The 11,734-nt window shown below is 38.1% G+C and overlaps 1 protein-coding gene across 1 annotated transcript; it reads left to right on the top strand.

Moving 5' to 3' along the window:
• Positions 1–1,511: 1,511 nt before the first annotated feature.
• On the top strand, positions 1,512–2,310 carry LOC121973247 (rapid alkalinization factor-like). The gene has a single exon (XM_042524792.1). The coding sequence runs from the start codon at positions 1,737–1,739 to the stop codon at positions 2,148–2,150; it is 414 nt and encodes a 137-aa protein (XP_042380726.1). The 5' UTR covers positions 1,512–1,736; the 3' UTR covers positions 2,151–2,310.
• Positions 2,311–11,734: the final 9,424 nt, after the last annotated feature.

Genomic DNA, 11,734 nt, shown 5'->3' with positions numbered 1-11,734 from the left:
CAATACGAAAAAATATAGACAAGTAGATAACTTACGTTGTAGGTTTATATATTGATGAATGATGATATTGACGAAACTAAAATTTTAATTAGAGAATAGACTTTTTGTTGGTACGGTGGGACCGACAAAGGAGGTGAATTGCCTGTAAAACGAAATGTCTTTTTCAATCTTTCAAATTAGATTAGTAGAAACAGTATAATTATAACAAGTAAATTAAACAACTGCAAAATGAAAGAAGAGACATAAGATTTATTTGGTTGCAACCTACGTGGTTGTTAATCCAAGACAAATGAAAAGCTCTAAAAGTCTCCTTCGATGAAGGCGGAGAAGTCTTTTACACTCATTGAATGCTCAGATAGTTGATTCTTAATTCCTAGGTTCAGGGGTTTTTTTATAACCCTTGAAAAATATTATCCGGCGCTATAAGGCGCCCTTCTCGTCTGGCAGTGTACTCTTCCGCAGCACCTCGTCCCATCGGATGCACCGAGTCCGTCGACCCACTCCCCTTACCATCCTTCTCGCTAGCTGCGTCTTTCGCTCGGCTTCTTGTATTCCTAAGCTCCTGCACACTTAGACACAAGGTTCAAATACACAGAACCTAACTTAACTTAGTTGATCACATTAAAATTACTATGGAGTATCAACACTTTTCTTATTTAATTAAAAGAGATATAAAGAGAAAAAGGGAGGAAATTGACGTTCATTATTCAAATTTCATTGTTTAAAATTTTTTGATTTCTATAAATGAATTAATGAAAAAAAGAGTTGTATAGGGAATAAAGTCTTAAAAGGAAAAAGAATTATTTACATTCCTTCTTATTTCCTTTTTAGATTTTTTTCTTAAATTTTAATAATAAATATGTATATGTTTTTGGGTCTTTATTAAAATAATTCAATAATTCTTTTTAATTTTTATTAAAACAATCTAATTATATATAATAAATATTATAAATGTTTAAATTTGGGGCTCCAAAAATCGAGAGCCCTAAGTCATCACCCCTGATGACATACCTCAGGGCCGATCCTAAATATAACAATTGATTATTAACTTTTACATAATGTAATAATTATTCGATAGTTTCTATCTATTATATGTGGTAAAATATAATTCGCTTGCCCCATTAGTGTAGATGGGCAAGATATGAAGAAATATATATTCGGATATATCGAGTTTCGATCTAAAATTTTATATGATAATATTTTATATTTTAATTATCATATCATCCCGAGAGGATAATTTCTATCCATTATAATAGTTACGTGTAATTGCTATAATAACATTTAAATGAAAGATATTTTTAGAAGATTTTTTTTTTAATTTAAACATGGATGTCCATTTCTCTTTAGACAGGACGGTTTGTTAATTTTTACTTATTAATAATAATAATAATAATAATAATCCACTCCACTCCAGCCGTTGGCTCTCAAAACAGAGTAAGGAGCACACAACCGGTGGAATAGCTGGCAGCTCATTAACTCACGCGCCTCTCTCTCTCTCACTTCTACCCAAAGTGACCGACGGGCATAATAAGTGGATGGAGGCTTGAGGTTTGCTGGAGAGAGGGATCGGGACGTAAATCCGCGCCTCGTATAATTCACCCTATCCACTCACCGCCTGATTTACCCCTCCTCCTCGCGGGCTGCGGCGGGGGCGCTGCCCGGTCGCTTCGCCTTTTGTCACTAAAGAGGCCGAAAAAGGCGAGTTTCCATCTTTGCCAAGGAACAAGAGAAAAGCCATGGCGAAGTCCCTGCCATCTTCTTCTTCCACCGACAACAAAACCCACTTCCTCCTCCTGCCCCCGCTGCTTCTCCTCTTCCTCCTGCACCAGGCCACTGCGAAATCTAGCTCAAGCGCAGTGGCCGAACTGCCCTGCGGTCGAAATGCAGATGCAAATCCAAATGCAGATGCAGATGGTGGGGGATGCTTGGTCGAGCATGATCTGGATCTGGAGCTGAGCTCGGAGGAGAGCAGGAGGCTGCTGTGGGCTGCCACGGAGAAGAAGTACATCAGCTATGAGGCTCTCAAGGGGGATGTGGTGCCCTGTTCCGAGCCCGGAGTTCCCTACTACAACTGCCACGTTTTCCCCAGGGCCAGTCCCTACACCCGGGGCTGCCAAATCATCAGCGGCTGCAGAGGCGACAGCCCCTAGAGGGAGGAAGGCAGCGACCACCAGGTGAGAGGAACAAACCCTATACATTTTGATGTTGTAAACATTAAGTTGTTTGCAATGCCACTATTTCTCAAGAGGGCTCAAAAATTCTTGCCAAATTTGATCTGACTAGTAATTAGATAAGTAATGATATGCTGATATCCTTGGTGTTGTTGGTAAAGCTACTATCTTCCTGATCGCCTTCAACCATTTCACTGTGAATAGAGCTTGTTCATCAAAAAAGTAAAATATGACAACTATGCATGGTGTTGCTTCGTGGAATAGCTGCTCTTAGTTGTGAAAATTCTTTGAATTGGCGATTGATTGTTTAGAGATTTCTCTATGAACATTTATGCTTATATTGCGCATGAAATTGATCGTCCGCTAAGATTCTGGTTTGGACTAGCAGGCCTTGTCACAAAAGTAAGGTAGGGAAATAGAATTGATCCTCCTGCAAAACCTTAGACAAAAAATTATATCTTCTGATTCACATCTTGAATGATTATGTAGTTTATGTTGGAAGAGCAATCTGCTGGAGATTTTGGGAATTAGCAGAATTTAAATATACTAAATTAAATTCACTTATATGTCAAGATGACCTGAGCAGATAATCTCAGTTTGCCAGCAGGCGAGTGAACAGAGGGTCGAGCAGTCGAACGACCGAGCGAGTAAACGGTCGGACGTGCATGCAACCGACTGGACGAAAAGGCCGATCAAGTTAGAGGTCGAGCGATCGAACGGTCGAGTGAACTAGGTGAGCTAGCAACCCTAGAGGATGAAGTGGTCGGATGAGCGATGCGGCTGGGCTGGCGAAGTGAACGTCTTGGCACGAGACCTTTCGGGCGAGCAAATGTTCAGCCGAGCGGATTGAACAAGCGGTCGGGCGAGTTGAGCGAGCGACCGAGCGGGTGGCCGAGCAACTGAGACAGAGTGGACTGAGGCCTGCGATTCACACAGTTTCCTTGAAACAGATTCACCCCACCTCTGCCTGTGTTTCGAGCCACCTCCGGCTGTGCTTCGAGACATTCGCGGGTCGTCTGTTTCCCAGCATACAACGATTGATCATGATTCCCATAAAGCATTAGTGGTCACGGTGAACTGAGTGGTACCCGACTACTATCACGGGCACTCTGTCGAACAAAAGTTGCGCGACAAAGGAGGAGAGGAACGAAGGTGGAGAGCTTCTGCCTGTGTGTGTTGTTTGTGATTGTAGTCTCCTTATATAGGAGCTCTAACCAATGACAGCGTTAATAATCGATTAATGATCATTATTTGTTGAGCAGTGAAACACTCACGTTTCACTCGCCTGTTTACATCCTGCATTAATCTTCAATTTATTGTATCCGTTACACACAAATAAGCAACAAAAAATGTATGTAATAAAACGTTGGTTGTTCCACTTGGGTAAATTTTACCTCGATCGGTCCAGCATTCGGCGCGCAGGTCATGCCCGCACACGAGTCAATATGGTTCAATACAATTCGAGCCTTGGATTTGCACCCCCCTTCCGCACCCATGCGTGAGAGAGAGCCTCTCCCCATGTATTTGTTCACATCATCAATGCATGTGAATCAATATAAACCAACCAACATGCCATGAAACTCTCAATGTGGGATTAAAGTCTCATTCACAATGGAACTTCTATCCTCTTCCACCTCTTCTCCATTCACGCATATCTAACAATCCCCCACATGAATGGAGATAGAGTATGTAATAACATTCAACAGTTGAGTCCAGTATAGGACAGGTAGGTTTTAGCCTTTGAACCTTCCCTTGTGAAGATCTATTTGCTTACTGGCTGATGGTAGACATGATGTCTTTGAACTATTTGAAAGCATTGATATATCTCATCCAAGACTCTTTCTAATACAACTCAGTTCTCATTAGTGTGTTCGTTCTTAGCCATGAACACGCCTGATTCTGTGAGAAGCTCAAAGAATTGTTCCTCCAATTCTCTTCGAAGCGGCCCAACTTCTTTCTCACATAGGTGATCCCTCGAGAGTAGCCATATACTCTTCTTGATCATTAAAAGTCCATCGGAATTGTTCCTCCAATTCTCTTCGAAGCGGCCTAACTTCTTTCTCACATAGGTGATCCCTCGAGAGTAGCCATATACTCTTCTTGATCATTAAAAGTCCATCAGCTTACCCTGGTCCAGTCATTGTTTTATCCCTTTGAACTTAGTTCTTGAGATCTCGAGTTAGCATAGGTTGGGTGTCCTTGCATTGGTTGTTGACAATGACATCAAGCCTATTCCTCGTGATGAACTTGCAACTAACTCTCTGTTTAACTATTTGGTTAGCGGATCCGTTAGGTTATCCTTTGACTTCGCATAGTCAACAGTGATAACTCCTGTTGAGAGTAGTTGTCTAATGGTATTATGTTTACGACACAAGTTTCGGCCATCTCAGAATATCTTTTAAGAATTGCAGTAGTCATTCAACCTCTTCACCACATTTGTTAAGAGCCACAAACTCAGATTCCATCGTGGATTCAATCGCATCAAGATATCTCGTATAGTGCAGTTCATATTCACGAGTATACCTCAAGTACCTCAGTACTTTTGTTATCCTTTTCCAAGGAACATCGGGATTCCTCGTGTATCTGGATTCCTTGTGTATCTACTCAGTTTAGGGTGGCGAAGTGAACGTTCGGTCACGAGACCTTCCGGGCAAGCAAGTGTTCCGCTCGGCTGGGCGAGTTGAGGGTGAGGGAGCGGCCGAGCGGGCGACCAACCAACTAAGACAGAGCGGACTGAGGCTTGCGATTACCTTCGACTGTGCTTCGAGGTTTTCGCGAGTCGTTTGTTTTCCAGGATACAATAGTTGACTGTGATTCCCACCAAGGTCGAGAGCTTCCGGGGCCTGGATTTGCACCCTTCCTGCACACCCACGCATGAGAGAGAGTCTCTCCCCATGCATTTATTTAAATCATCAATGTATGTGAATCAATATAAACCAACCAACATGCCATGAAATTCTCAATGTGGGACTAAAGTATCATTTACAATGAAGCTTCTATCCTCTTCCACCTCTTCTCCATTTACACATATCTAACAGTTTACTCATTAGTTTTGCCGGTGAACTTGATTCTGTCTTAATGAGGTTAGAAAAATGAACAAAAAACACACAAAAATAAATAATAAAAAGAAAAAAAAAATAATGATGATGATGAGTTGTTCAAGGAAATTGTTGTAGATTCATTGGTTTGTGTCCAACAGTGGTTTGTGTTTAACAATTAGAATGAATCAAGAAATGCAACATATAACCTTGTTGTTCCTACTTGGAATGGAAAATTGATTTACATTCAATGTGGCGTCGGGTTTTCTTATCGCCAAATGCCAAAAAGATCTTCTACACTTTGAGAACAGTGAGTTTCTATGCTGAGAAATCCCTGGAAAAAGCAAGGGTAACCTTCAGAAGAGGATTCCCTAATCATCAATACATTATGTAACAAATGAGAGAACAAAATATTTCGACCTAACACAAACCTTGCCCATGAAGCTCGTTTCTCCACTATTTCAATGGCTAAAAGAAACACTTCCAAGGTGGATGTCCACACTCCTTGACTTTCTTCCTCCCATAAGATTTTCCCCTCTTAACTCTAGAAACTCAAAGATTGATGGTTGAAAACTGTTTTGTTCATTGGAAAACTTGGTCTACCCTTAAACCAATCTCAATGGGCAAAGTAGGCGTGCTCTAACACAGGTGCAGCCGGTGCTTGGGCCTGAAGCGTTTGCTAAGTCCTAATTAGGTGAATAAGACGTTAAAACGTTTAACCAATTTGTTATTCTAATAATTGGTGCCATTAATAATGATTGGTATTCAAACCATCCATATTGGTTGGCTGTCTATGTTTCTGTGACTGCATTTTCTCTATTAACATATCAGCTGTGTTTTTGTCAGTATAGATCTTCTATAGCTGTATCTCTAGCTAACTCTTTCGCATTAATAGACTTTACTCTAGATAATAGCCTCTTATAAAAAACAGGATAAGACTGCGTACAATGGATCCTTTCCCGGGACCCTGTATAACGGGAGCTTCGTGCACCGAGCTGCCCTTACTGTAGATAATACGTGGTGTACTATCTCAAATCAATTGCAATCTAGCTATTACAATTCACCATATATTTCTCTTATCTCAAACAAAATAAGTACTTATAACCTTCACAGCCCAAGGATCTTCTTGTAAACTTTAGTAGATGTAATGCACTGAACTTCTGTAATTAAATATTTGAAAATTAACTTGACTGTGCTTCTGTGATCCTTCCTAGGATCTAAAAATTGTTCACCATGCCAGTGATATGGGTTATACTTGGTTGTCATCTTCTTTTTCTCTGTTTTTGTAGTTAGACCAACACCTTTACTAAGTTTGAACTGATTTGTCGATGGTGGACTAATTGTTGTAGCAATTTTCGGATTGTATATACTTCCTTTGAGATTACTATTGCTTTCAACCATGGTTAAATAATGTAAAGAAGTAAAACAATGATGTTCCATCTAGATTCGACCATGATTCAGAATTGTCGGTTCAATTTATTTTTTTTTTCACCCTCAACCTTATAATTCAAAACCTATTACTAGTTCACAGTTCACCTATGGTTCAAAATTATATTTTATTATTTTTAAAATATTTATAAATTAGAAAAAATTAAAAAAAAAAAAACTTATTTAAGTTTTCTATGTATTTCCTTAGAATATAGGGAATCAAAACTCATGTATTTGACTTATATTTTTGCCCATATTACCTTAGGAAGTATCTCTCACTTTATTTCTCATTCTCATAGTGATAGTAATTCTTTTTGCAACTCTCGTTCAATTTTTAAGTAGTGCTTGAGCTTCTAAAGAGTTAGGAGCCAACATCTTTCATTGAAAATATTATCTCTGTAATTAAATATTTATTCAACAATAATGATTGATATTAGACAAGATAGAATTTTCTTTGCTATAATAAAGAGGATGAGATAACTTTTGGGTCTTTTGCCGCCATCATCCTATCTATTTTATTGAAATCAAAGGAATTATAAAATAATTTTAAAGTTCTTATCTAGAACTTGAAGATTTCTATGGGCGTTTTATCTGTTCTCATAATGAAAATTATACTTTCGAGTTTTAAACTAATGCTACTATTAATACTCGGTGTTTTAGCCACATTACCTTCGCATTTATATTTTAAATTATAATCTTTGTAAATATAATATAAATTTTTTTTTATTATTTTACACAATAAACATGAGACTTAGTTGTTGTTGTACACAATAAAAATGAGAAGTTTGATAAGCATCACAATAAATAATTAATATTTCATACCAAACATCTGACTTAAGTCTAAAAATTTAAAACAAATGCAACTAAATAAATATTTTTAAAATAATAAAAATATTTCTTCCATTTTATTTTTATCATAACACAAGATAAAAATTTATCGCTGCTATATTCATTTAAAGTTAAAGTTATGTTATAATAATTCGTTATTCTAAATGAGAAGTAAAATAATAAACATCATATTATTGATTAGTTGCATGGCTAGAGCGGATGAATAGTTAGTTCATCTTTTCAAGCTTTTTTCATTGATTGGGCTTATCTACAGTTGTTAGGGCGTAAAAAAAAAAAATACAAAATACAAAACACAACAATAAAATACCGGCGCACAAAATCTTTTTGGTTTAGAAGCCCAGATTCTTATTTCACGGCTTATAACCCTTTAACATCACTATTTTTTTCTTGTCGGACACTTTTAAAAGGTGGAGAAATTTCTTACAAATAATATGCTAATAGCAAATACAAGAGCATACAAGATATATAAAAATACAATGATAATGTAATAAAAATCACATGAATTGGTGACATGACTTAATCTGGATCATCGGATTAAGATAGACAAATTAGATTCATCCAAATGAGAAGGAATAAGTGTCCCTTCGGATGACACCATCTCAACTATTGGTTTCAAAAGGAAGGCATGCAAATAAAGAGACATTGTGTTTCTTGAGAAGGAATGTAATCTAGATCATCCAATTTAAATTGGATGAATGAGATCTAATTGATCCAAGAAGTTCTTCTACCTCTTCATTCGGTATAAATAAGATCTCTCGATTCTCATTTCTTTCATTCATTCTATTTTAAACCAAAGTAAGTATTACATTCTATACTTGCATTTGGAAAGTTCGAGAAGTTCTTTGGTACAGAAGTCTTGGATTTGTAGTGCTGCTATTGCAAGATAAAGTCATTATATCTTGGGAGACGATTGTCATGTTCCATGAACACCGTGTGCAGGGCAAATTCATTTTAAAAAGATAGAGTTTTAACTCTAGCATCGATTTCGTCAAAGCGGTGTTATACCATTATTCTGCCTGTGCTTAAATTGTACCACCATTAAATCCAATAATTTTAAGATAATTTTTTCATTCAATCTTGATAAATTCATCATTGACGACTCTTGTTCCATCGGTGCATGATGAGAAATCGAAGAAGTTTACAGCTATCGATTTCAAGAGGTGATAACAAAAGATATTGTTTTACCTAATCACATTGAACCTTATGAGGTTATTATGTGAAGACGCCCCTTCATATCTCAAGGCGAGACTAATAAAGGAAGACATATAATGGTGGAAAAAGGCGAATACGCTCGCCTCCAGTGTCCCCGCCAACCGGTCCTAGGACCAACACGGAGGAGATAAATCACGGGTGGCTACTAGTTTTGGGAATAGTGACTAGCACATAAGGGAGGCATTTACCTCGGTTATACCGAGATTCGAACCTCAGACCTCATGGTGGCAACACCTCATATGCGCCACTAGACCATCCCGATGGGACAAGGAAGACATATAATGCTTGGGGAGATAGTGACTTCTTATGTCAAAATTATGTCTTCAATGGCTAGGATAACACATTATGTAACGTGTATAGTTCAATGTCAATTACAAAGGAGTTCTGAGAATCTCTCGAAAGGAAGTACAAAATAGAAGATGTTGGACTGAAGAAATTCATTGTCGGCAAATTGTTACACTTCAAAATAATTGATTTCAAAACTGTGATGACTTAAGTCCAAGAGTTACAGTTGATCCTACATAATTTACATGCCTAAGGCATGACAGCGAATGAGTCTTTTCAAATTGCCAAGATAATTGAGAAACTCTCACCTTTGTGGAGGGAATTCAAAAATTTGTAGGTGCAGCGGAGGCCGGCAAGAGGGGGTGAATTGCTGTAAACAAAAAATAAAACTACCCTCCTCAGATTTCAACTCAGAACAAATGCAGTAGTAAAATAATCGAGGCAGAAAATAAAAGCAGAAACAGAATTTTTAACCTGGTTACAACCAAGAGGGTTGTTAATCCAGGGCAATGAAAAGCGCACTAAGAAAATTCTCCTTTGCTGAAGGCGGAGAAGCCTTTTGCACTCTAACGGCTCAGAACTACTGCTAGAAAATGCTTACAGAGTTGAATGTAGAAGTTGTTATGAATTCCTAGCTCCAGGGGCCTTTAAATAGCCTCTGGAAATCTGATCTCGAGGGTCCAAGGCGCCTCCAAGAGGTGAGCGGATAAAACTTTATCCGTAGCTTGAAATGGTCACTTTGACCTGTTGAAGGCACCTTCAAGCTGGAGGCGCCTCCAAGCCTGATGGAGGCGCCTCCAAGCCTGATGGAGGCGCCTCCAAGCTGGCAGCTCCAATTCCAACTTGCTTTCTTCAGCTTCCGACGCTCCGTTCTTTTGGGTGATTGCGGCCAACCGGAATAGGGCTCACCCGAACCCAATTCCCGGCCTTCTCCTCGAACAGCCTTCCATCCCTGCTTAACGTCCCTCGAACGCCGCGCACGCTCTTCACGCCCACCGGAGTACTCTTCCGCAGGTCTCTCGTCCTTCGGACGCACCGAGCTCGTCGGCTCCCTTCCCGTGCCGTCCTTCTCGCTAGCTGCGTCTTCCGCTCGACTTCCTATGCTCCTAAGCTCCTGCACACTCAGACACAGGGATCAAACACAGCAGGACCTAACCAACTTGGTTGATCACATCAAAACTACCACGGGGTCCAACAATCTCCCCCTTTTTGATGTGCATCAACCCAAGTTCAAGTTAGGGTTTACAATAGACATAAATAGTAATTTTAAAGGAAATTACCAAACTAACATATTTAAGCATAAATTTACAATAAATAAAATTACAACATAGTTTAGAAAAAAAAATTAATTTTATAATTTTCCTAACTCCCCCTCAACTTGTACTTTTCTCTCCCCCTTTGATCACAGCAAAAATGGGGTCCTAATTAGAGGGAACTTTTCAAAAATTCTAAGTAAATGAATTTTCAAACAGAACTTTCCAGAAGACTTTTTAAATTTAAAAAAAATTCCAAGTAAATGAACTTTTAGAATTTTCCAGAAGAATATTTCGAAAAAAAATTCTAAGGATTTTTCAAAAAAAATTTCAAGTCAAAAAGCAAATTAAGTCTTTAGAATTTTTCCAGGAAAAAATATTTCTAAAAATGAATTTATAAACAAAATTTTCAAAAAATGTTTGATTAAACTTTCAAAGCATTATTTAATTCTAATTTTTAAATGCTTTTTCAGAAAGTTAATTAAACCTTTCATTTCAATATTTCAGCTTCCAAGTCGTGGTGAGGCACTAGGCCTTCTTGGTTTTTGGAGCAACAACCACTTCCTTGACAAAACTTTATAAAGAAATTTACTGTTTAATTTTCTTCTCTGAAAGCACTAAGTCTAATATTTCAACTAAGATAAAATATTATGATTTTTAAATTTCCATTTTAACTTCTCATAAGTTCTTAATTCACAGTTTTTTAGAATTATCGCAAAAAATATTGAGCATGCAAAAAATTATACATTTTCTATTGTTAGTTTATCAAAATCTTTTAATTGACAAATTGTGTCTTTTAACTCAATATTCTTTAATAGTTTTTCAGTTTTTAATTTAAAATATTCTTTCGACGAAATAATTTGTAATTCACGAAAACCTTGCGACAATATTTCAATTGAAACAATTAATTTGCCAAGAGGTGGAGACCATACCTGACTTACCTTGTCGGCGGTTGATTCTCCCCTTGTTGAGTTGTTTTCGTCTTCTGATGTTTCTCCCCCTTCATCGATGCTCATTTGTGATGAGCATTCTAGGTCTTCAAGTTGGAGTTCGGTTACTGGTTCTGTCTCGGCACTTACCACAGTTTCGGACTCTTCTGACGTCGGATCAGTGTCCATCGAGGAGTCAGATTCAACTTCAATTTGTTCTTCGTGGAGTTTTAAGAATTTTTCCCAAAGTTCTTTTGCGCTATTGTACTCTCTGACTTTGTCGAGATCTTCATTTGGTATTGTGGTTAGAAGATGAAATTCAGCCCGTGCATTTGCCATAAACTCGTCACGTTGCTTCTCGTTCCAGAGGTATTTCTCGAGCTCTTCTCCGTTTGCTTTCTTTGGTGCTTCATAACCAGATTTCATTATTAAATAAATAGAAAAATCAGAGTTAAGGTATACCTCCATCTTTTGCTTCCATTAAGCAAACTCCCCCTTGAATGCAGGTGGGTAGTCACTGTCTCCGGCCATCGTTTTGATCGTTGTGCGTCAGTCGGCGGTTATCCTTC

This window comes from Zingiber officinale, chromosome 4A, assembly GCF_018446385.1.
Source record: "Zingiber officinale cultivar Zhangliang chromosome 4A, Zo_v1.1, whole genome shotgun sequence".
Lineage (NCBI taxonomy): Eukaryota > Viridiplantae > Streptophyta > Magnoliopsida > Zingiberales > Zingiberaceae > Zingiber > Zingiber officinale.
Note: the sequence above shows the minus strand (reverse complement) of the source record. Positions and strands in the feature narration are given on the sequence as shown.